Genomic DNA, 26,868 nt, shown 5'->3' with positions numbered 1-26,868 from the left:
CTGATACTACCTCTGCTGTTATGTGGATCTGAAGCATGGGTACTTACGCAAGCAAATGAGACAGATCTTGGAGAAAAATTCTCTGGAAGATCCATGTGACGATCTGTGTCAACGGTGAGTATTGTCGTCGATGAACAATGAGCTGTACCATATATTCTCGGACATCGACATAGTCCGACGTATCGAGCTGCAACGAACGTTGGCTAAGCCATGTTGGGAGAATAGTTGAAAAAAGACAGACGCGCTTTGAAATCTTTTTTATGCTCGGTTTATGGAGCAAATATTCTGTCCCAAGTGAGCTAAGTTATTAAGTATTACTAAATGTATTTTACATATATTTGAAGATTCTTGATCTATTCGATTACCCATTACCAAAGTTGTACATTTAGTACCTTTCGTATAATTTTTGTACGAATGACCAAAATTCAGAGTTTAAATCCTACCCATTTGCATTAATGTAAATGTTTTCATTTTTAGAACCCGTTAATACTTATTGCATCCTTATAATATTTTCGAACGTCTGACAAAATATCAACAGTTGCTTCACACAATAACCTTTAACTCGTAATGAATCCGACAGCTCTGAAATGTATAAAGTGGTCATTTGATTTTTTAAATCATATAGATTTAATTCCGTTAACGCCATCTATATTTCAGTTGGGGTACTTGCGCCATCAAAGAAATGAGTGCCACTCCATGTGAAATTACATCAGCCAAATATGTTGGCGTTGCCGTTTTTCACTTCCTTTGCTAACAACAAACTAAAAACGAAGTTATTGCGGTTCATATGCCACTCTGTTGCATTCAACTTGTCTTTTGATACTTTTTTTCATTCTGCTTTTATTTGCTACAATTTTGCATAGATATTTAGGGGGGTGTTTGTTCAACACTACCGGCCGGCACTCACAAACAAATATAACATTCATAATTACATTTTTGGGTATAAAAGATATTGTTGACAATGTCTAGAATCACAAACAGTTTTTAGACGTTAAAACGAACAAACAGCCAACAAGCAAGTCAGAATGATGCACAAGGTGAGTTGAGTATAAGGTCCTTCCCATGCAGAAGGAATAGGAAAATAATGTTTTTATGTTACAGTTATTGTTTGTCAGTGCCTTGGTGGCAGTTGCCTCAGCAGTAGCCCTGCCAGCACCCATATATCCTGCCTATGCCGGAGTATTACCAGCCATCGGAAAAATTGGCAAAATAGTTGGTCCCGAACCATATGATACAAATCCTCAATACAGTTATAGCTATGCGGTGAATGTAAATAAAAACACAAATTAATAACATAAGACTTTCTGAGGAAACATATCCATGTCTATTCTAGGATCCCACTACCGGCGATGTTAAAAGTCAAGAAGAAACGCGTGATGGTGACAACACCAAAGGAGCCTATTCCTTGATTGAACCTGATGGCACACGCCTTTTAGTTCAATATACTGCTGATTCCATTAATGGTTTTAATGCGATCGTTCAACGTGGAGGTGTCGCCAAAGTGGCTAAAGTTTTAACACCGGTGCAAAAGATTTTGACACCTGCTCCACTATATCAATCACAGATTTTGTCTAAACCTCTTCTATCAGGTTTGCCAGCCTATCCAGCTTTAGGATCTTACCGAATCTAAGCAGAGATTTAAATATTTCTGCTCACAACTACGGCTATGATGAATGATACAATTCACCCACACAAACACACATTCGGAGGCCTGCACTCTGCATGAGTGTTGGTGCTTAATTTTAAGTCACTAATACAAGGATAATCTTCAATATTATTTTAATATCACAATTAATTTGTTTATTTTTCATCATTTTATTTTTCCTTTTTTCTTTCATTCTTCATATTTTGCTTGTCATCACACCTTATTTTGTCATATATTATTCTTAAGTTAATTTGTACACAGCAACATTTGTATTTGAAATACAAGAAATAAAGAAAGCTTTCTTTAAATGCAATTAAAATAATGTTATTCTGAAAAAAGTATTATAGTCGCTTGCAAATTAAAAAAAATATTGACTCATTTTAAAGAAAATGAAATTGGAACGATCAGACAAATTTGAATGAGATATGAATACCCAAAATAAGAACCCGTTGTATAGCTTAGAACTCCTTATGCCCTTATCGAAATGCTCCATTTCCATAAAATCGAAATGTTAAATTTGATAGTTCACAAATGTTTTAAATGTATATTTTTCTTAATTCCGTCTAGCTTGAAGACAGATTATAAGGTCTTATTTATATATTAATCGATTTATTTGTTTCCGAGCTAAAGAGGGTACCTCAAACTTCTTCAGAACAAACAGTATTTCGTAGTCGAAAATTTGTCCGAAAACTTTACAATATTTTTTACAAAAAGGTTCTTGTGTCCTTTCAGGTAAAAAATAATATAAAAACAATTTTGGTAGATTTCTTGTAAAAAATTAAAAAAATATATATATGGGAGCTAAACAAATTTAAAAGTTATTTTGGCACTTTTGTTGTGTTGTAAATGTTGGCCCCCTTTTAATTAATATTATAATTCTTAATTAATAAAATAATAAAACCAGAACTGTAGGATGGTACCAACCATATGAAGTACCTCTAGACTTAAATTTTCACTGAATGCAAATCTTGATTCTGTGCAAATTTTCGTGGCAGTTGCCCTTTATTTACGCATATAATAATACTAATACATGTTAGAATATATAAAATAGTAGGACGAGGCCGACCATATGATAGCCTAATGAACTGCAGGTCAAGATAGAATCACTATCGGAATATAAACTGTCTTAATCAAAAGAAAAAGAAAACATTTTTCGATTTGCTTATAGATTTGTGAAATATGCTTCAGTGTTTCTGGAATGACAACACCAGAGACATTAAGAACGATTAGGATTGGGCCCATTTCAAAAACGGGAAAAGAAACGCTAAACATCTGGATTTAAATTTTCACTGGATCCAAATCTTGATTCTGTGCAAATTTTCGCAACAGTTGCTCTATAATTGCGCCTCTGATAATACTAAAACACGTTAGAAAATATAAAACCTTTTGAATATTCGATCAAATCCGTTCTTTCATATGTTGTCAACTTCTCTAGAACATGGGTTCTTGGATAATAAAACTTTCACAAATTTTCACACCGATCATCATATAGACATGCCCATATCCATTTTCCAAAACGAACACAAATAACAATTTTGGCCCATTTAATCCCAAAAATATTAACAGATTATCACGGAAAGCACTATATGTTTCAACTTTAAAATTCATTCAGAACTTAAATATTATATAATAAATCATATTGTAGACCACTGTAAATATTTAAGTATAACTCTTACATCCGGAAGCATAAAACACTATACTTGGTATCAATTTAAGGGGACCCCACCCATTCTCGGTTTCAAAAAATTTAATTTTGTATTTTGATTTAATTCGAACCTACACTAATTCCAAAATGTCCCTATAAATTTTCAAATGAAAATCTCAACAATTTTTGAAGATATAGCCGATTTATTGCATTAGCATCAAGTGACAGCAAGAGGGCTTTTAAAACTTTAAACGCGTTTTTCTCCAAACAGCGTTTTTGCGAATGGCGGGCACGATAACTCAAAAACTAATAATCCAATCGATTTGAAATTTTGGGACGTTTCTCTGTGAGTGTATAGCTATCGTATGAACTAAGATAAAGCCAATCGGTGGAGATCTTCCTTATTTTTAACTTAGTTTGTGGTCAAAAATAGGCGATTTTCCCAAAAAAAAAAAAAAAAAAATCAAAGTTCCGCCATTTTGTGCGATGTCAATAATCCTAGTTCATACGAGAGCCAGACATGTACTCTTTCTAACACCGTTGGAATTTTCGGATTCCGATGTTCCAGTTCTTTGGTAAATTATTTTTCTTCCTTTTTAAATCTTCAAATATATATGTATTCATTTATCAGCCCATTTAAAATCTTAAAAATAAAAAATGGAGAGAGGGGGGGGGGGGTCCCTTAAATAGAAATGTTGACTTTGTTGATAGCTCACATTCCTTTAGAGGGATATTGTTTTTTAATTTCGCTTAGCTTAATGACAGATTATTAGATTATTAATGATCCCACAAACATATATGCTAAACAGTTTATTCGTTATCGAGTTATTTTGGGTATCGCAAAGTCCTATAGAACAAACCCGTAATTCTTAGGCGACTTAAAAAATAATTTAAAAACAATTTTGGTAGATTTCATGAAGAATTTGTGGCCCTTAAAAAGGGTCATTGCCAAATTAAAAATATATATAGGAGCTATATAAATTTAAACTTGTTCCAGATATTTTCGCATTGTTGTTGTGGTGTAAATTTTGGCCTTAAAATTATTATTAAAATTTTTAATTAAAAAAATAATAAAACTAGAATAGTAGGACGGGGCCGACCATATGATATCCTAATAAACTATCTCTGAACTTAAATTTTCATTGGACCTAAATCTCGATTCTGTGCAAAAATTATTGATAATTGCCCTATATTTGCGCCTCTAATAATACTAAAGCCTGTTATAGTATATATAGCTTTTGGAATATTTTAGAATATTCGATGAAAATATTTTATGTAGACCTAATCTTCTTGGAGATTTAAACTTTTTTTTAATTTTTCACAGCGATAATCATGTTGACATGTCCATACGCATTTTCAATGTAAAATTTAGTGGAGTTTGGATAATTGATGTGGTTTGTAGAACGATTAGAAAAAAACGACACACAAATAACAATTTTGGTCCATTTAATCCCAGAAATATTAACCGATCATCACAGAAAATATTATATGTGCCACCTTTAAAATTCGTTCAGAACTTAAATATTAAATAATATCTCAATATGTAGACCACTGTAAATATTTATGTATAACTTTTACATCCGAATACATAAATCACTATAATTGGTATTAATTTAAAGGTCTATCACTTCTCATTGGAACTTATTCAGATTGTGTATTTCCGGAGTAAATACATACACTATAATGTGCAATATTTTCATACAAAAGTCTTGATACATTTGACCCGCTAAATACTCGTGTAAAGTATCGTGATGTTCGAGTCATATTTGTGGCTTCTAGAGCCACCAGAAAGACAATTTATGGAACCTTGTCTTGTACCGTTACTATTAATGTTTTTGTTTTTGCTGAAAGACAGACGAACCTGGCCGAGAGTTAAAATGAACATTGCTTGTTTTTCTAAACTTTGTGCCTTTATATGGTCTTAAATACAAAATTTTCGATTTTAATTCCAATTTTTTTTTCTCTGAAAGGGTTAAAAAACAGATCCAACAGCTCTCAAATGCAGGGATGGTCCGTATGACGAATTTTTAGGTTTTCGACTGTCAAAAAGGTGTAAACGTCGTATTAAATGTAATAAATGTAGAAAACGTAATTTATTCGAATATTATTACCATATAGCGTTATTTTCAGAAATACATAATATTTTTACATATATCTGTTTGTTCCTTACTAGAACTAATACTAAATTCTAAACTTTTTGGAGAATTTTTTTTTGAAATTTTATATGGATTTCAGTAAAGCATACGTAATTTCCAAATTCATTAATGGAAATAGGTATTTAGTCAAAAACCTAATGGTTTTGGGTGGGTTTCCGACGTTTCTGACGTATGTAATATACGTCGAAAATGTATGTCATTTACGTCACTGTTTTTGATGGACCATCTCTGCTCAAATGTATAAATATATCTAATTCCGGGAGCACCATCTATGTGTCACTTTGGACACTTCAATTATCAAAGAAATGAGTGCCACTCTATGTGATATTACATCAGCCAAATATGCTGGCGTTGCTGCAAATGAAGTTGTTGCGGTCCATATGCCACTCTGTTGCATTCAATTTGGCTATCGATTTCTTTCGTTTTTCTTTTACACGTTATAATTTTGCATACATATTGCAAACATCATAACAAGGGGAGGTGGTTCGACTTTACCACCGGCCGGCATATTCATAATTAAATTTTTGGGTATAAAAGATATTGTTGACAATGTCTAGAATCACAAACAGTTGTTAGCAGTTAACACGGACAAACAACCAAAAATCAACTACCGAATCAGAATGATGCACAAGGTGAGTTGTGTACAGGATGCTTTCATACCGAAGGAATAAGAAAATTAAATTAATTTTATTGTGTTACAGTTTTTGATTGTCAGTGCCTTGTTGGCTGTTGCCTCAGCTGTAGTCCTGCCAGCGCCCATATATCCTTCCTACGGCGGAGTATTACCGGCCATTGGAAAAATTGGCAAAATAGTTGGTCCCGAACCATATGATACAAATCCTCAATACAGTTTTAGCTATGCGGTGAATGTAAGTAAAAAAACCATTAACAACATTTAGAAATTCGGAGGAAATATATTCATGTATTTTTTAGGATCCCACTACCGGCGATGTTAAAAATCAAGAAGAAACTCGCGATGGTGACAACACCAAGGGAGCCTATTCCTTGATTGAACCTGATGGTACTCGCCTTTTAGTTCAATATACTGCAGATTCCATTAATGGTTTTAATGCGATCGTTCAACGTGAAGGCGTCGCCAAAGTGGCTAAAGTATTAACACCGGTTACCAAGATTTTGACACCTGCTCCACTATATCAATCACCGATTTTGGCTAAACCTCTTCTATCAGGTTTGTCCGCGTATCCAGCTTTAGGGTCTTATTGAATCTAAGTAGAGTTTTAAATATGTATGTTTACAACTACGGCTATGATGATACAATCCACCCATACAAACACACATTCAGAGGCATTAACTCTGCGTGAATGTTGGTGCTTAATTTTAAGTCTCTAATACAAGGATACTCTTCAATATTACTTTAATATCACAATTTATATTTTCTTATTTCTATAATTTTATTTTTTCTTTTTAAAGCATTTTTTATCCCTTGCTTGTCATCACACTTCATTTCCTCATCTATTATTTATAAGTTCATTTGTACACAGCAAAATTTGTATTTGAAATACAAGAAATGAATAAAGAAAGCTTTCTTTAAATGCAATTAAAAATAGTATTATTCTTTAATTTTAAAAAAAAATATTGACTTATTTTAAGTATATATTGCAACCGAATCCATCGGACAAAATTTGGCTGAGGTATGAGTATCCAATGTAAGAACTTGGTGTGTAGCTTGTTCTTAGAGATGTTTAAGTTTTCTTGAAATTACTTTTTTGAAAACGCTGTCCACTATAGCTTGAAAATTCATTTGAGATTTTGAGATTTTGAGGTTCTTAATTATCCCACAAACATGCATGCTAATCGGTTTATTCGTAATCAAGCTACAGTGGTAACAGCAAACTGCTATAGAAGAAAACAGTATTTCATATTATTAACAAAAAATGTTCGAAAATAGTTTAAAGTGTGAAAGAAATTATAAAAACAAATTTTGGGAAATTTCTTGTAAAAATTCCATGAACAATCTGTGACCATTAAGAAAGTGTTTCTGTCGAATTAAAAAATATATGGAAGCTATATAAATTTAAACTAGTTTCAGTTATGTTGGCATTGTTTTGGACCTTTAAAAAAAACATTACAATTCATAATTAATAAAATAAAAAAACAGAATAGTAGGACGGGGCCGGCCATGATACCTTAGTGAACTACCTATGGACTTAAATTTTCTCTCGATTCAACTCTCGATTCTGTGCAAATTTTCGTGACAGTTACTCTATACTTGTGTGCCTCTAATAATACTAAAACACTTTAGAATATATAGAACCTTGTGAATATTTTAGAGTATTCGATCATAACATTTTCTCGATATCTTGGTTCCTTGAATAATAAAACTTTAATAAATGTTCACATCGCTCATCATGTAGTTATGCCCAGATCCATTTCCCATGTAAAAATTCATGGTGTTTGAATCATAACTGCGGTCTGTAAAACTATTAGAATAACAGACAAAAATAACGATTTTGATCCATTTAATCCCAGAAATATTAACCGAATATTAATAGTAAAAACGTTCAATCAAATGGATAGTATGAGCATAAAAAATTGCAAAGTGTCATTTCTATGACTTCGATAGCCTAACAAATTCTGAATCGAAGGTGTGCTGTTGACAAATACCTTATCCTGAACGTGGAAGGAAAAAGGGCTCTAATATCTTGTGAGACCTTTTTCCTTCCTTTCCTTACAAAATGTCGGTGACCAATTCTAGCATAACAAAATAATTAAAATATAGCTGGGTGATACAACCTCATTACCGAAAAACATAAGGTCCAATTACCCCGCACGCCAAAACAGTCACACGTTGAATATAGAGAGGCTTCTCCACAATTACTCTTGGGGTTTCAGAGGCTCCTTGGATGAGGAGCGAAGCCTATCTAAAACTCCTGCCTTTCTAAGGGTCAGGCACCCCGGTTGTAGTGCAGCTCCACACCAAGTCGAAACTTTACCCGCGATTTGGGTTTAAACCACAGCCAGCACGATGCTACCCAACACCAACTTGTCAAGCTAGATCCACGGACCTAGGGGCCCTTGACACCCGTGCCACCGAAAAACCTTCGGTCTGACTCATAGCCAAAGCTATTACCAATTGAACCCCAAATAGTTCGGGATTGATCACCCACAGAATATATCCTCTGCTAGCTTCATAGCCGAAACTACTGCCAGTAGAACCTAATACTGATTCGGGACTGGTCACCCACAGAATATAGCTTCTGCCAGCTACTACCAGTAAAAACTATACAGTTCCGGACTGGTCGCCCGCTGACTATAGCCTCTGTCCAGCTTCATAGCCAAAGCTACTACCATTTGAACTTATATTTTCAGGCTCACAACAATGAAGCAATCGCTGAAAGGGGATATAAAGCAATAGCGAACATCAACATCTATCGACATTGGTATCCACCATACATCCCACCCCTCCCAACAATTGCTCCACAAGTTCGGGAATGGTCCCCCACTGACAAAACTCTGCATGTGTGTGCCTACAACTACACAAAATGAAACAACCATAAGAGTGAGATAGAAAGCATGTGCGGCAACCAATATCTCTCGATATTGGAAGCCGCAACGCCGGAAGTTTAAAAGCCTTAAGACCCAAGTCTTTATGCAAAATATAAAATGATAAAATGAACTTTACGAATGAACTTCTAATATTGAAATATTGAAATTTAAATCGATCTACCATATTTACCATCTTAGATAAATATATATATGGTATTTTCTAATTTTTTTCCCTGTCATGTCACGAAAACATTATACGCAAAAAATTTCGAAGAAATTTGAATACGCAAAAAAATTCGAAGAAAACCCTGATTTCTAAATTTTTAAACCGGATATATGCATATCGCTAGATAGCTAATAAACAAACGCGGTAAATTTATTTAATCGGACTATTTTTGGTTTGTTACCTGAATTTCCGATTCAACAATTTTTAAAATCGGTTCATTCATCCTCGATATTTGTGATTTTTTAACTCGCTATATCTCCGAAGTTTGGTCATTGTCAAGATAACTTCTCCGGATTAAAGTCCGCAGTTTTGTGCCCATAATTGTGATCTGTGAAACAGACCATTCAAAAAGTTGTGGGTCCATTTGGTACTAATTCAAAACATTTACTTCGTGATGATCGGATCATAATTGACTAAAAGGTACTACGTAAATAAATTATAATTCAGCTAGTCAAGTTATGACGTTCGAAATACTATAAGGAGGTTCCAGGATCAATATTTCTCTGGTCAAAATTGAGTGTAGAAAAATTATATTAAAAGTAAACAATTTTCGTATTACCTCATAACCATAAAGTAATTAAATCGCTATGATATATTAATTGACAAATTCAATTGTATTACAATTGTCACCCAATTACTTTTTAATAATTTTCAGATTACCACAAAAATGAGTGCTACACCAAGTGATATTACATCAGCCAAAAATCTGTTGGTGCTTCTGGTTTTCTCTTCTTTTTGCTAAAAAAAACTGCAAAAAATAAAATGTGGTGGGGTACATATGCAACTGCACTCATACTATGCTACGTTTTGTTGTTGTTGTTTGTTTGTTATTATTAGTTGTTACACTTTTGCATAGTTACTGAGAACCTGATGCGTGGCAAATGATTTTGCCGGCAATCAAAACACATATTCAAAAATTAATTTTTTTGGGTATAAAAGGTATTGTAAACAGCATTTAGAATCACAAACAGTTGTTACCTCCTAACATACAACAAGTTGCAACACATACAAGTCATAATGATGCACAAGGTATGTTGAATCCTTCAGAAGGATTAAGGAACAAATTAAATCATAACTAATGTTTACTTTTGTTTAAGTTATTGATTGTCAGTGCCTTGTTGGCAGTTGCCTCAGCAGTTCTCCTCCCAGCACCCGTATATCCTTCGTATGCCGGAGTATTACCAGCCATAGGAAAAATTGCCAAAGTAGTTGGTCCCGAGCCATATGATACAAAACCTCAATACAGTTATAGCTATGATGTCAATGTACGTGAAAAAAGTTAATATTATTTGAAAATTGTGATAAACGATATTCTTGTTTTCCAGGATCCCACAACCGGTGATGTTAAGAGTCAGCAAGAAACACGTGATGGTGACAACACCAAGGGTGCCTACTCTTTGATTGAACCTGATGGTACCCGTCTTTTGGTTGGATTTGAGATTTTAGTGCTTCTTAGACAGCAGACGTATGAACATAGTTAAATCCACTCCAAAGGGATTTGATGGGGCCCACTATGGGCCATATTAGACTACATATACTCTTACTCGTATTAGGATCATCATTCTAAGAAATTTAAGCCAACAACAAAGTCGTAAAGAGGAGCGGGATCGGATCGAGAAATACCTAAGAAAACTATTATTGTCGAGCCTTGGAACATTTGCGTCCTCGAGTGCTTAATGACAGTACTAAAAATATTAGAACTCATAGACCCCTATAGTATACGGCTATTATAAAGACCAACAGTATATATGTTCTACACCTGTAACCAGGGCTGCAGAGACAAGCTTTTTCTAATCAGACTCCGATACCAATCAGATTTATTGATAATAAAAAGTTTCCCTTAAATACGATTGCCAGTTTTATGAGCCTAAAAGGTTTGAATTCAACATAGAATTATAGAACGAGTTAAATACAAATTTTTTAGCTAGATTATATTCCACTTCACAGATGTAGGGTTTGAGAAAGATTTTCTTAAAATATAGAGTTAAAAGAAGAATGGTCTAAGATTCGTCTTCCAAATTTAAACATAAAATTTAAATTTGTCATACCGTACAACAAAACACCCAATTTTATACATACATATTGGCCCACGAATTGGTTTAGCCACCATCATAAAATTGTGCCGCCACATTTTCGGTATTCTAAATATTATAGCCTGTCTGTGATTTGACAGCCCCTGTTGGCTGAAAAACATCTCCACAGAACATTTTCAATAAAGACCCCGCCAATTTTATTTAATTATGGCTTGGTGCGCATGTAATTTAAATCGAAGTGATTGGTTCTGTATATAGACCAAAAAGCTAAATTAGTCAAATCAGTAAATTGTAAGTAGATTACACTGTGCCACAAAATCAATGTCATCGTCTGTGGGTGTAAAATTCGCCATAGGTTAAAATTCGGCGATATGGCGTGATCCTTTTTTTTTTTTTTTTTGCTGGTGATCCTTTTTTATTTTATGATATAGTAGCTTTATATATTCATTTGTAGCTATTGTATGAGTTTTTCAGATTACATTTATTCAGAAAAATCGAACGTGAAACATTTCGTCCTTCTAACTCGATTCCATCCTATTTTACAAAAATGTCGCTCGTAAGAGCGACAAGAAATCGCAGAGTCTATAGATGGATTTTCACGAAGAAGACTTTATATCATCCGAAAAGTAAAAAATCCTACTGATCGCGGGTACCCATATCATTCCAGAAAAATTGGCCCGAAAAATAGGTTTTTTAGAAATTTGATCGCACAAAATTTTTACATTCGGATGAGTATTACTCTGAAACTGCGCATACTACATACATAAAACATATATCAAATTACCCAGATTCATTTTGAATTGAGCTTCAAAATGTCAGCATCATTTAAAGGTAGATGCAGTTAAAATTTTGAAAAATGATACATAAGAGACGTAGTCCCCATTTTGTAGGCTTCTAGTTTTACTTTGACACGAAGACCGTGAAATGAGTTCGCCTCAGACAGTTTTTACACATTTTTTTACATTAAACGACCGATCAATTAACCCAAAACTATTAACTTCTCTTCATATAATTAAGGGAACCCCACCCATTCTCGATTTTAATTTTTCAAGATTTTCAATGGGCTGGTAAATCAATACCAATGCTTGTTAAGGTTTGTAACTTTGCACATATATATTTGAAGATTTAAAAGAGAAGAAAAATAATTTACAAAAAAATTTTGTTTTTGTCTTGTTGTTTTTTTTTTTAATTGAAGAAAAGTTCTTATTTTTGATGGCGGGCATGATAACTCCTCACTGGTACATTGGAATCCCAAAATTCCAACGGTGTTAGAAAGAGTACATGTCTGGCTCTCGTATGAACTAGGATTATTGACTTAGCTTCAAAATTAAAAAAAATGGCGGACCTTTGAAAAAATATTTTTGGAAAATCGCCGATTTTTTACCAAAATCCAAGTTAAAAAATAAGGAAGATCTTCACGGATTGGCATTATCCTAGTTCATACGATAGCTATACACTCACAGAGAAACGTGTAAAAATTTGGAATCGATTGGGTTATTAGTTTTTGAGTTATCGTGCCCGCCATTCGCAAAAGAGAAAAACGCGTTTAAAGTTTGAGACGCCCTTAAGCCGTCACTTGATCCTGACACAATAAATCGGCTATGTCTTCAAGAGTTCTTGAGATTTTCACTTGAAATTTTGTAGGGACATTTTTGAGTTAGTGTAAAATAAAACCCCTTAATTACAAGACACAACAAATCAACTACAACAACATTTTGTCAATTTTTATTTTTCTTCATTAAGTCTTCAAAGTTACAATGGGGGAGTTCCCTTAAGAGGAGATTATGTCTGAGAATACTGAAATAATTGACGAGAGGTCAGTACATCCAGAAAAAGTCACAGTTAGGTGCGCTCTTTGGTCCGAAGGTATGATTGGGTTTTACTTTTCGAAAACGACTGTCACGACTGTCAGTTCGGAGCGTTATGGTTGTATGATAACCGTTTCAAGAGAAGAGAATTAATGCTTGCAACCCAAAATACCAAATTACAGCCATTCCCTAGAATACCGAATGCTGGGGGTTCCGTTATATGGGCGATACCCTGAATCTTGTGTCAATATTAATAATATACTTTTGGTAATTAGATACTATATACAATAAGAATCCAAAATACCAAATTATAGCCAATTCGGTTGGAAAACCTGTCAAAAATACAGGATATTAGGGGTATCATTATAAGGTGGCTACCCTGAAACATGGGTTAATATTAATAATTTTTGGTACGGAGATGTGATATACCCTAAAAACCCAAAATACGAAATTACAGTAAATTCTATTGGGAAAACTTTTCCAAAATACCAAATATATTGCAATAGAAAACATCCTTGGAGTACTAGCAATGTCTGTGCAAAATTTCAGAGCTCTATCTTAAATATTGCGGTCTCTATCGTGATTTCAACAAACGGACAGACAGACAGGCGGATATGCGAAAATCGATATATAATATTATTCTGATCAAGAATATATATATATATATATATACTTTGTGCGGTCTCCGGTAAATATTTCGAGGTGTTGCAAACGGAATGACAAATTTAAAATACACATCACCTTATTATGGTGGAGGGTATAAATTAGGATGACACAGGCCTATATTCTAATGTGTGAATTTAGGATTATTGGTAATACTATTTTTTTTTATACTGATCAGCTTACTAAAGAAATGAGTGCTAATCTATGTTAGTGTTTCTGTTTTTCTTCTTAATCGCCACAAAAGCAGCAAAAGAAGTTGTTTGGGTTGCTAGCTAACAACTGTTGCATTCAACATGTGGTATGTTATACTTTCCGCACTTTTGTTGTTGTTATTAATATTTGTTACAATTTTGCATAGTAAAACCGATAACATTTTGTATTTAAAATTAAGTTTTTCCTATAAAAGATATCGCTGACAACGTCTAGAATCATACACAGTCTGCAGCAGCTTAACCGCATAAACACACCTCAAGTTGGAAGATATAGAAATCATAATGATGCACAAGGTAGAATTGGTTTATTATCCTTCAGCTGTAAAAAAAGACATACAATTTTATTCATATGGTTCCTTTACTTTTTTCCTTTTCCTTTTAGATAATGATTCTCAGTGCCTTGATTGCAGTTGCCTCAGCAGTTGTCCTGCCTGCTCCCATATATCCTGCCTATGCCGGGGTCTTGCCTGCCATAGGAAAAATTGCCAAAGTAGTTGGTCCTGAGCCATATGATGCAAAGCCTCAATACAGTTATAGCTACGATGTCAATGTAATTCACGAAAATTAAGTTCGTACCAAATATTGTGAAAAACTCGTTTTGTCTATTCTAGGATCCAAAAACCGGTGACATTAAGAGCCAACAAGAAACACGTGATGGTGACAACACCAAAGGTGCCTACTCCCTAATTGAACCCGATGGTACCCGCCTTTTGGTTGAGTATACTGTAGATCCCATTGGTGGTTTTAATGCTGTCGTTCAACGTGAAGGTGCTGCCAAGGTGGCTAAAGTTTTAGCGCCAGTAGCGAAGATTTTGACACCTGCCCCCCTATATCAGTCACCAATTCTGGCTAAGCCTCTATTACAAAAGCCACTTCTTTTGCAAGGTTTACCATCCTTGCCGACCTATCCAGCTTTGGGTTCGTACCGCATTTAAGTAGTGATGACAAACGATGTTAATGAATAGAAAACGGAATATATTTTAAATACTGGCCATGGCAACAACACAAACGGACATTATGTTATTTTATTGTGATACTCTGCGAGTGTTCATATTTCAATTTTTAGTCATTTATGCAATCATAAACTTAAACAATATCATAAATCTCATATATCACTATAAGTTTATTATCATCTGTCTTGTTTCGCTCTCCTTCATCTTATTGTTTGTAAACCTATCATCCTTGTATTTAGAATGTAATTAATTTGAATAATTATTTTATAAAAATAAACATGAACGAAGAAAGCTTTCTTTGCAAATACTCATGCAAAATATAGGCTATTTCATTTTCAAATATTTTCTAAATCAATTACTACGCTTGCCCCAGTTGGTGGACTCTGATGTTAAGCTGGAAATAATAGCTAAACAAAGAGTGGAAGTATTTTTTTTAATGTTGTTGTTATTACTAAATGAAGCCACAGCAGCTCCCCTCATGAGCTGCTTCATTGAGGCCCAACGTGGAACCTGCTTTATTGGCGCCCAACGTGGAGCCTTCTCTAAAATTCATTTTCAGCAAAATATTGACCAGCACAAGTAGATCGAAATTGGTAAAAGATTGGATGATGTGCAAAGTTTGGATGAAATTGGTTATTCAGACAAACGGAGGGATGGTCACACGTTGGGCGCCAATAAAAGATATTTGTAAAACGGCTGCGAATTAATAAGAACGGATTTGGCCAAAAGAAAATTGCGGTATAAAATCAATATTCCCTTCCACAAATGGACATAAGACTGAAAATATAAAACACAGAAAATTCAAATCGGAGCAGGTTTGTCGTATAACCTTCAGATCTGTCAAGAAAGGCCTTATGCCCCGGTTGTGAGACTATTGCGAACAGGATTACGTTGCATCGTGCTGCTACAGCTCGATCACCAGTAAGTTTTCGTCCACGACGTCATCTTCTTTGTCGGAAAATGGAACTTCACCCCAGTCTCATCAACAGCAACCCAATCAGCAACATTTAAAGCCACAAGTTGCTGCTTCTACTTCTGATTGGGCATCATTTCTGCAATTTAATTTCAACGGTCATCGAGAAAAAATAGATGAGATATTAGATTTTATCAATCGGAAGTGCAGGAAATCATACTCAATAAAAATTTTAGCCTACAGCATTGTAATAGTTACAACGTTCTGAAGAAGGATCGCATTGGAAATAGAGATGGGATCTAGCATTCCTCATGCACCACTCTGAGCTAAACTCCAGTTAGTCGCTTATCGTGCAAAATTTTAGACGATTAATAGACGTGAAGCGCGTTATTTGCCTAATATTCTATTATAGGGTAATAATAGTCTGGCACTGGGGACTCCAATGCATACAATGAATTATGACATTTCATCCAAGGTAATGACGAGGGGGGAATAGTTCTGAGGATGCCCAACCAGAATAAGGCAAGAGTACCACAGTTCGCCAGATATACCGATCGTATTTCCCGGTTTAATAAATTACAATAACTGATATGCAGCACTTTCTTTAAGCATAGAAAAGCCAGCTGACAGGGTTTTAGACAGTTGATACACGGGTAGCAGAGCGCGATGCGTTCCGTCGATCTATCCCCGCAGTTGTCACCAGATTAGTCGCGAAGCATAAGCGGAATAAATAGTTGGAGCATCTAAAGTGTTGCAACATTGGAGCCGTCACATTTGACGACGAAACTGTGACTGATCCGAAAAAATGTGTCAGTGTTGTGCATCCCGAGAGCGTCAGCGCGAAACAAAGCTACAATGGGTGACGTTGCAAGTTTTATTCGTAGATATAAGTCATCTGAAGAGTAGAGCCCTGACAGAATCAGCCAGGAGTTAAAACCCTTAATTTTCAAAGACTGGAAAAAAGGACAGGACTTTCATTTTCATTGCAAAAGTTAGTTCATTAAACTTGACACGAAAGAGTATAAATAACGCACGGGGTAATCACGCTACAGAACCCAGGTAGGATGTCAGTAAAGGTAAATTATACAGGCCGATCTCACATCTGTCACCACCATGCCATACTTCCGTTCAGATTGGAAACGTTGAATAATCAATTATATGTGTGGCCGTCGGTCATACGTGGACTTCCGAAATAAGAAGTTCAAATCTTTAGAATGCATCAGGGAGTTTCTTAGGGTGGGGTAATATCTCCGAAGCTATTTAACCTTTACATTTCCGGTACTCCAGCTATCTTGTGGTTTAGAAGCCTTTTTCCTCGTAAGGAATATGCAAATATCAGCCAGGAAATCTTCAACCACATTGTTCGCCACGTAGACTTGGGGTACATAACTACCCAACCGCATATCCCTCCGACTACCAACTACCCCACCATTATTTGAGATACATTCGATAACATTTTTTAATCGTCTACTCAAATAAGTTGAAAAGTAGTAATCAGGTTCTCATTCCGCTTCCCGACTGCACTTTGAGGAATCTTTGTTGATCTCTTATAAAATTATAGGTCTGTCTGTGGCCGGAGAAGTATTATAAAATGGAACCTCTTATCAATATGCCTATCGAGCTGGTTTGAATAACATTCACACGGATGCAGTTGCCGACGTGCTAAACAAACAGTTTTTTTTATTAGTCCAACTAAGGGTTTTTCTCAAAATAGGTCCATATTTAAAGGTATTTTATAATATAGGTCCATATATTATAGGTATCCACATCTCTGAGAAGTCCTTGGTCTCAGAGATTAAATATTTGTCCGGATTCGGATTGAAGTAGCTTTTTAAACTCTGACTCCAACAAAAATGATAACAAATAAACATAATTAGTTTTAAGGGACCCCCCCCCCCCCTACCGATTTTAATGTTTCAAGATTTTCAATGGGCTGGTAAATCAATACCAATGCTTGTTTGTAACTTTGCAAATATATATTTGAAGATTTAAAAGAGAAGAAAAATAATTTACAAAAAATTGTTGTTATTGTTTTGTTGTTGTTTTTTGTAATTAAAGAAAAGTCCTTATTTTTGATGGCGGGCATGATAACTCTCCACTGGAACATCGGAATCCGAAAATTCCAACGGTGTTAGAAAGAGCACATGTCTCTCTCTCTCTCGTATGAACTAGGATTATTGACTTCGCTCTAAAATTAACAAAATGGCGGGCCTTTGAAAAAATATTTTTGAAAAATCGCCGATTTTTTACCAAAAACTAAGTTAAAAAATAAGGAAGAGAAACGTGTAAAAATTTGGAATCGATTGGGTCATTAGTTTTTGAGTTATCGTGCCCGCCATTCGGAAAAGAGAAAAACGCGTTTTAAGTTTGAGAAGCCCTTCAACCGTCACTTGATGCTGACACAATAAATCGGCTATATCTTCAAGAGTTCTTGAGATTTTCTCTTGAAATTTTGTAGGGACATTCTTGAATTAGTGTAGATTCGAATTAAATCAAAACAATTTTTGATCCCGAGAAAGAGGGGGTTCCTTAATTGAATTTAAACATCTATTTTAATTTAAGGACCAATTCATGGGCTACGGACCTTCTGTTTACATTATGGCATGAATCAATAAGTGACAAGTTTTTACAATGAAATAAATGAAGACCTTTCTCCACAGTACACCGCATATAATATTCCTATCGAAGATCTGTTGGCATTCTCGATCCAATTTTTATAAAGACTTGCCCAAGAAAATAAAAGTATTCGAACCCAAAACGTTAGTAGGTAGGATGATCATGAAATATTAGGCCCACTTTGCGTTTTCAAGATTATCGTAACGACAAAAAAGTAGAGCTGCGACAACGTCTATTGCATAAGCCAATAAAATGAGAAATAAACTCGAAAAAATAATAAAATTGTAATTTGCAAAAAATAAAAAAAGAAGAGAAATAAGAAAAACACGAATGATTTTTGTTTTTCTCTTCTTTTGCGTTACAAAAAAATGCCATAGAAGTTGGTGTGCCCATGTTGTTCTGCTGCTTTCAACTTGCAATAGGCCTGTGTATTTTTTCTCTACATTTTTTTATTTGTTTGCTGTTCTTTCAAACATTTTTGCATAAATATTTAAAACTTTATTGGCAACGGGATCGGAGGGGATTGAATTTAACTGGCACCCAAAAAATACAACGAAAAAAAAAGAAAAACAGATTTCATATTGAAAAGTACGTTTCGTTCGGTATAAAAGGAATTGTTGACAGAGTCTAGAATAGCAAACAGCAATTAGCAGTTAAACGGCATAAAACCTCTTACCAATCAGACCACGTCGAGCAGCTCATTACAATAATGCATAAGGCAAGTTGTGCTGGAGGTGTCCTTTAGCAAAATATAATAATTATCCTGTCATGTTATTATAGTTATTGATTGTCAGTGCCTTGATGGCTGTTGCCTCAGCAGTAGTTTTGCCAGCACCTGCATATCCTGCCTATCCAGGAGTAGCTAAAATTGCCAAAGTTGTTGGTCCCGAGCCATATGATCCAAATCCTCAATACAGTTACAACTACGATGTTCATGTAAGTTGGGAAGGATTTTATGAAGGATAATGTTTCAGCAAAAAAATATTCCATTGTCCTTAGGATCCCACAACCGGCGATATTAAGAGCCAACAAGAAACCCGTACTGGTGACATCACAAAGGGTGCCTACTCCTTGATCGAACCTGATGGTACCCGCCTCATTGTCCAATACACTGTGGATCCTGTAAGTGGTTTTAATGCCGTTGTTCAACGTGAAGGTGTTGCCAAGGTAGCCAAAGTTTTGGCACCTGTAGCCAAGGTTTTGGCACCTGCCCCAATCTATCCGGCACCATTTTTGGCCAAACCGGTTGTGCCCGCCTATCCGGCATTACCTGCCTTGGGTCCATACCACGGTTAAGTAGTTAAGATCTATTAATGGATCACTGGAAATAATGACGACGGACAAGGCTTATTTTTCTGTTACATCGATGACCAACCAACGCATGCGCACACACTCGCACACACCTACAGAACGACAAACCTATAACAAACCTCAATTTTTATACCTATATTCCTAAGGCACATTCATCAAACGCCCACCATTTTAGTGACACTCTCGCTGTGACTGTGCGTGTGTGTGTGTTTCGATTTTTTAGTCACCAACACAGTAATATGCTTTATGTATCTGTGTTGGTATTTTTGTTTCTCATAAATCTCATTTTTTCTCATATTTTTTTTTTGTCTACGATTTCTATTTTCATTTTCTGTTTATTGTGTAGTTTTTTTGCTTTCTTCTCTCATTTCGCTTGTCATAGTATCTTTACAGAGTACTTCTTGTGTATTTTTTTTATACTAGATTAGAATTGATATGTTTAAAAATATTTAATATTATATAATTTGTACATACATGTATACAATAAAAAATGAACGAAGGGAGTTATCTTTTTTGAAATATGAATGCAATGAAAAAATCCTATGGTCTTCTCAATACTGGAAAAGGGATGGAAATGGTATTACTTGATACGGCAGAACCAAGTAAATATTATGCAAAAAAGGTAAAAACTATGGAAACAAAGCTATCAAGAAGTTCTGTTGGTCCTTAACACTTTGTTCCACAAATGTTTTCCTTGGTCATGCATAATATTGTCAACGATTTAAAATATATTAAGCTGAAGATTGGGAATTGCTATATTATGGGGTTCATATTGATTAGTTTTGGATGAAATATTTTGAAATAGCCTCCACCCTATGAGTAAATGTATGTCAGGAAGTTTTTTTCCTCCTGAGGAAACACATACCAAATTACAGACACATAGGATAGAAAAGTCAAGTAATGCTTTAAACGTACAGAAAATAGGGAGGGAGTTTATATGTGAGCTATGTCAAAAATTAATTTATAATTTTGCGATTTATTTTGTTAACCTTTATTGCCGAATTAACTCATTTCGGCGGAAAACTGCGCCAAGGACCACCGAAATACTATTGGATATACTATTCCTCGCATCTTGAAACTTTTGGAAGAGGTTATGTTTTTTGCTTCTGATTCTGTTTTGATGTTCCTATCTATGATACTCCACATATTTTTCCACAGGGTTGGCCATTATTCCATTATTCTTTGAAATGTTTCGGTGTTTGTTTGAGGTTAGTTTCAAGTTGAAACACCCAAAAAGCAATACATTTTCATTTTCAGCGCATGGAACCGCGTACAATCAATTGAATTTATTACTTCTTAAATCTTGTAAATAGATCGAATTCCATAAAAAGAAAAATAGCCCAATATTATTATTGACCCACCTCCATGCCTCCCAGTACTTTTGCAATACTGAAGCTTGAGCATTTATTTTTTTACCTTCTCGCAGCATTTTTTCATGACTGTGCCTTTAATATTACACTTAAAGTCATCCTAGGAGTCGTATCCGACTAATATGAGCTTTTGGGAAAGCCCACCTGGCTTTACGATTCTTTTCAGACATAAAATAACTTTTTGATAGTTTCCGGGCATGTAGGCCTGCTAACATAGCATAGTTCGTCCACGCATTGTCCTTAAGGTTATATTAAACGATTATCTCTCGCCAATTCCGTTGAACTCTTAAATTAATATTTTTACTGCTATGACAATTTTTTGATCAGTATGAACTGATTTTCTTTTGCAGAGCTTGGTTCATTTGATTAGAAATAAATATTCCCATCATTATCAAACTTTGTTCCTCGATTCTACTCTATGAATAGGGAATCAGGCATAACAGAGCCATATTAAGAATAAAAGAAATATAAAATGTAAATAAAACCAGAGGTCTGCAGCTTACGGTATAGCACTAAAAACGTTTAATAGTGTTTGCTCTGTTGATATGACAACATAACATCAGAGGAAAAGACATCTATTGGAAATTGTTGACGTATTCATTGTCGTGTCTTTATACTTTTATTTCATTGATTTATTGTGGCCTCTAAAGCGACTAGATAAATTGACAAAAAAAAACACATTTTTTTGTTCATTGCTATAGATGTCGCACTTCACCATAATCGAAACTTTATGCAAAATTGGATAGCTATTTTTGTGACATCTAGAGCGACCAGACCAGACCAGAAAATTATAATATCCTCACAACATAGCTTTTAATTTAAATTTCTTTATTCGTATTTATGTATAACATTTTTTTAAAATATACAACTTATTGTAAACTATAAATCAATTTCTTTTTCCCGATACTTTTCTACAAAAATGTAGTACTTTTTAGCATTTTTTTTAACATTTAGCATTTTTTCTTAAGGGACCAAACATCGATTAGTTCGTTTTGCAGGATTTAATGAGCAATTATGATAAATTGAGAGCTGTATACGATAATGTCTAATTTTGATAAGGGAAGCATGCAACTGTTGAGATGGCGTGAAGTTGTTCTTCCACCTCACTCGTGTCTTTCGCCACTTCACAGAGCGTAGTGATATCCTTTTTATACCCTCCACCATAGTATGGAGGGTATATTAATTTTGTCATTCCGTTTGTAACACATCGAAATATTAATTTCCGACCCTATAAAGTATATATATTCTTGATCACTGGTAAAATTCTAAGACGATCTAGCCATGTCCGTCCGTCTGTTGTAATCACGCTATCTTCTGAAGGAATTGAGATAGGGTGCTGAAATTTTGCATAATGTTGTCTTTTGTCTGCAGGCAGGTTAAGTTCGAAGATGGGATATATCGGTCCACGTTTAGGCATAGCTCCCATATAATAGTACCAATTTTCGGTATTTTGGGGTTCTTGGGGGTGTTTTTCAACCGAATTCGATAAAATTTGGTACTTTGAGTTCTTATTGGGTATCAAATCTCCCTACTAAAAATATAACGGTACCCCTCAATTTTCGGTATTTTGGGGTTCTTTAATGCGTTTTTCAGCCGAATTTGCTAAAAAAATTAATATAGGTCCACTTTTTCTGGTAGTCCCCATATAACGGTACCCCCTAACTTTCAGTATTTTGGTAGGTTTGATCGTATTTTTCCGCCGAATTAGCTGTAATTTAGTATTTTGAGTTCTTAATAGGTACCAAATTTACCCACAAAAAATTATAAATATAGGTAAATTTTTTCGGATAGCCCCCACATAAAGGTACCCCAATTTTCGGTATTTTGGGGGTCTTGAGCGCGTTGTTAACCGAATTTACTGCAATTTGGTATTTTTAGTCGTATATGGTAACAAATCTCCCTACCAAAAATGATTAATATTCGCCCCTTACTTGGGGTCGTTCCCAGAACAAGGTCGATAATTAACCTTATATATATATATATATATATATTCCCCATGTTCGAACATGAACAGGTTTGGAAGAAATAATAAGATGGGCAAATGTGGGATGAAGTCAAAATTTTTGGAAAAAAATTTGGTCCAAAGAAACGTGGGCTCTAGGACCAATATTTAGAACCATAGAAACCGTAGAAATGTCGGTATAGGTACACTTTTTGGTATGTTCCCTACATTTTTATTTCGATTACCTGTCAGTATATCTATGGTGGAAGGTATGCAAAGTTCGGCCCGGCCGAACTTAACGCTTTTTCACTTGTTTAGAGTTAAAACAGATAGTAAACGTCTGCAATGCACTCGCATGTCATTCTACCTCTGAATATTTCGAAAAACTATGTGTACGTCCCACTGAGATTCCTTCTCTGCAATGACAACGTGAACGTGTGATTTATGTTTTTTGTATTGTTTTATCTCTGAACTCATTAAAATATGATAATGGGATATTCGAAATTGCATGAATACCTGGTCGTAAAAAATGGCTTCTTATTGTTGGATCCCGCACCATTTGACAATAGCTCAAATAGTTTGTGTCGAATTGTGCAATGAAATTTTGGAGAAAAAAATACGATCGCGATTCCTCAAAGACGTTTATAAGATTGCCACAGTTGACGAATCATGGATCTATGCATATGAGCCTGAAACAACGTGTAAGTATTTCGAAGATGAGCCAAAAATTGTCCGTGAAAAAAACTCTCCGAACTTGAGCATCATAGGAAGATCAATTCTGAAAGGGTACACCACAGTTTTGTTTTCCAGATGTTTTCGGAAAAATACAAAAAAAAAAGGAAATGAGAAGACAAATCATTTTGAACCAGGATAATGCGAGCTCTCACACATCAGATAAAGACAGCGTTTTTTGAACGGTCAGCAGTGCAACACTGACTGTAACCACACGCAGCTTCTATTGGAAGGTTGAGGGTTCCTTTGGGTACAAAAGTCCTTGCCAATTATATTAAGAACCCATACGGGCAAATTCGCCATAGATCAAGTTTTGATTTGTGGCGTGATTTTAGTTTTGCCTAATTTATTTCAAATCGAGCGAGAAATATTTTAGTAACACGTTTTTATACACTTCACCACACTGTGGTACAGGGTATTATGTCTTTGTGCCTATGTTTGTAACAGGCAAAAATAATCGAGATAGACCCATGGTTCCTTTTGAGAATATGCATAGAATCACTTTCTAAGTCAATTTATGCATGTCCGTCCGTCTGTCTGTCCATGTTAAATTGTAAACAAAGTACAGGTCGCATTTATGATCCGAATTGGATGAAATTTGGCACAGCTCATTTGTTTGGCCCAAGGACGAACCCTACTGAAATTGGGAAAAATCGGATCAGATTTAGATATAGCTCCCATATATATTTTCGTCCGATTTAATGTAAATGGTGCACCAAAGTCCCTATATATCTTTCGATTTGCACGAAATTTGGCACAGAGTAATTAATAAGGTCACGAATGATGTTTGCCAAATTTCGTGAAAATCGGTTCAGATTTAGATATAGCTCCAATATATATCTTCGTCCGATTTAAGGTTAATTGTGTATCAAAGTTCCAATATATCTCTTTCGATTTGCACGAAATTTGCTACAGCGTACTAAATTAAGTATAGAATGATGTGTGCCAAGTTTCGTGAAAATCGGTTCAGATTTAGATATAGCTCCCATATATAGCTTCGCCCGAGTTTAGGTAAATAGTCTACTAAAGTCCCTGGACATTTTTTGATGTGCAGGAAATTTGGCACAGAGTTATGAATAAGATCGAGAATGATGTCTGCCAAGTTTCGTGAAAATCGGTTCAGATTTAGATATAGCTCCCATATGTATTTTCATTCTATTTAAGGTAATTGGTGCACCAAATTCCCTGTACATCTTTCGATTTGCACGAATTTTGGTATAGGGTACTGAATTAAGTGTAGAATGTTGTTGCTATGCTTCGTGAAAAGATCCATAGCTAGGCCGATTGACACAACGTACTGATGTTATATAAATTAGTCTCTGGCAAGTTTCCCTGAAATCGATTCAGATATAGATTTATAACAAAACGCGTCGTCTGTTAGGATAAATATGTAAAATATACCCAAAGTGGTGAAGGGTATCATATAGTCGGCCCAGTCAGACGTTACTACTTTCCTTACTGGTTTCTTTTCTACTTGACTCTTTGCGTGATTGACCTATAATCGCTCATAGGATTATAGGTCCATTGAAAATTATAGTTATCAAAATCAAACACTTTCCTTCAGGTTCTTAATGTACTCGCCAAGGTCTTTAACTTCATAAGAAATTCTCCACCTCCAGACCATTAAATCGATTTTTTTTCATTTATTCACAGGTCTCCCACTATTAAAAAAACTAATCGAATTTCAATATTTGTTTCTTTGTTTTTGTATAATTAAAAACTGCCTTAAACTTCAAATGAAAAAAAAAACAACTGTAATTAAAACATGATTAAATGAATGAATGACACAAAGTGCGTTCAAAGTTCTCGTGGCCAACTGATGTGGTTTTAATCGGGTTTTTTTGCTGTTATACTTTAGAATATCAATGGACATGCTCTCAAATGAAAACAACTTTTCCAACCTTCACTACAGAACAGTGGAAGGTGAAAACATATAAAAAGAACCTGGCACCGGATTTTATTTCTGTACTTTTTTTATTGTTATTGCCTTTGGCGTGTCTTTGAAGTTGTAGACAAAAAAGATTAATTCATTAAGGTTTTTATTTATTTTTTTTTTATATTTTTTGTTTGCTGTTGTTCCATTTCAAGGTGCGTTACTTTGTAGTCTGCCACGAGCTCAGAAGCTGACTTTGTGCTGGCGGTTTTTGACACCAAAAAACAATTTAATAAAATTCATATATAAAATGTTAATAATATTGCTACCACAGTTGATTTTTTTTGTCATATGGCAGAACTGGTCCACGCACATTCAGCGTGAATGAATAAAATAAAAAAAAATCCTATCAAAAATATTGAACTCAAAATTGGCAGCAAGGTTATAATAAAACGTTTTTGCTTTTTTGTGATGCATTTAAAGTGAATTATAAATCGATATTTCTCTTTGATATACCACCCGTCAAGGCATGGCAAGACAATTAGCAAGAAAAATCAAAAATGTAATTGATGAAATCATTTTAAATTGAAAATTTAGGCACTATGGTATTTAATCTTGAAAGGTAAGTGATTTATGTTTAAGAATTTGCAGGACTATAGAATGTATTGCAGAGCTATGTTCATGGTTGTTTTTTTTTTCAATACAAGCGATAAGCGTTGATTTTTAAAGAATATTTTTTGAAGGATTATTTGAGTACTTTTTAACCCACATCTAGACCATTAGGAAGGACTACTAGATCGTGGATTTTTAACAGATTTTTTTTTCGCAGACCTATATAAGCCTGGATTGTTTTAGTGCAGCCATGCCACTGTGCAACGTATTGCTGACAGAAATAAAAACCAACTTAATTTATTTAAAAAACCATGTCATTGCATGTTCTCTATCAGAACAAAAATATATTTAAAATCAATTCAAATAAATTTTCTTAAGAAAACGTTTTGAAAGTCTTTAAGAGAATTTGTTAAAATAATTCGTTGATTATTTTTTTTTTTAGTTTTCGCCTCTGCGAAAAGGAAATACCACCACAATGTCTCATTCATTTTTAAAAAAGTTGGATTTCTGGTTACCATAATTTACTTATTTCAAAGTTTGCGTTTTTTTCTTGGTTTTGGGAAATGGAATGACTTTTCATGCGAATGACTTTGCGTTATGAATGTCGATTTAAAATAATTTAACCAAAAAACATGCGATTTGTTTGTGATG

The 26,868-nt window shown here is 34.7% G+C and overlaps 4 protein-coding genes and 1 pseudogene across 4 annotated transcripts in view; 4 read left to right on the top strand and 1 right to left on the bottom strand.

The window, feature by feature from the left end:
- LOC133324136 (neurobeachin-like protein 1) overlaps positions 1 to 26,868 on the bottom strand; it is a gene marked incomplete at its 5' end in the record, with an annotated part of 106,503 nt that overhangs the window by 76,292 nt on the left and 3,343 nt on the right. The gene's annotated exons all lie outside the window — the stretch shown is intronic.
- LOC133324131 (larval cuticle protein A3A-like) lies at positions 1,093 to 1,630 on the top strand. The gene is made up of 2 exons (XM_061533017.1): positions 1,093 to 1,269; positions 1,334 to 1,630. Exons 1-2 carry the CDS (start codon positions 1,093 to 1,095, stop codon positions 1,628 to 1,630), a joined length of 474 nt encoding a protein of 157 aa, XP_061389001.1.
- On the top strand, positions 6,067 to 6,670 carry LOC133324130 (larval cuticle protein A3A-like). The gene is made up of 3 exons (XM_061533016.1): positions 6,067 to 6,078; positions 6,148 to 6,315; positions 6,380 to 6,670. The coding sequence occupies exons 1-3, from the start codon at positions 6,067 to 6,069 to the stop codon at positions 6,668 to 6,670; spliced, it is 471 nt and encodes a 156-aa protein (XP_061389000.1).
- LOC133324129 (cuticle protein 21-like) lies at positions 10,197 to 14,830 on the top strand. Its single transcript, XM_061533015.1, has 5 exons — positions 10,197 to 10,208; positions 10,277 to 10,444; positions 10,505 to 10,606; positions 14,278 to 14,445; positions 14,507 to 14,830. The coding sequence occupies exons 1-5, from the start codon at positions 10,197 to 10,199 to the stop codon at positions 14,828 to 14,830; spliced, it is 774 nt and encodes a 257-aa protein (XP_061388999.1).
- Positions 19,146 to 19,673, top strand: LOC133324143 (larval cuticle protein A2B-like; annotated as a pseudogene).

The sequence above is a fragment of the Musca vetustissima genome, unplaced genomic scaffold (genome assembly GCF_032173495.1).
Source record: "Musca vetustissima isolate MV318-11 ecotype Yass unplaced genomic scaffold, APGP_CSIRO_Mvet_v1 utg28112, whole genome shotgun sequence".
In the NCBI taxonomy this organism is placed as follows: domain Eukaryota; kingdom Metazoa; phylum Arthropoda; class Insecta; order Diptera; family Muscidae; genus Musca; species Musca vetustissima.
This window is presented reverse-complemented; position numbering and strand designations above follow the sequence as displayed.

Coding starts and splice junctions, on each gene's coding strand:
- LOC133324131 (XM_061533017.1), top strand. CDS start 1,093: ATGTTACAGTTATTGTTTGTCAGTGCCTTGGTGGCAGTTGCCTCAGCA. Junction 1,270..1,333: donor GTTATAGCTATGCGGTGAAT/GTAAATAAAAAC, acceptor TGTCTATTCTAG/GATCCCACTACCGGCGATGT.
- LOC133324130 (XM_061533016.1), top strand. Junction 6,316..6,379: donor GTTTTAGCTATGCGGTGAAT/GTAAGTAAAAAA, acceptor TGTATTTTTTAG/GATCCCACTACCGGCGATGT.
- LOC133324129 (XM_061533015.1), top strand. Junction 10,607..14,277: donor CTGATGGTACCCGTCTTTTG/GTTGGATTTGAG, acceptor TTTTCCTTTTAG/ATAATGATTCTCAGTGCCTT. Junction 14,446..14,506: donor GTTATAGCTACGATGTCAAT/GTAATTCACGAA, acceptor TGTCTATTCTAG/GATCCAAAAACCGGTGACAT.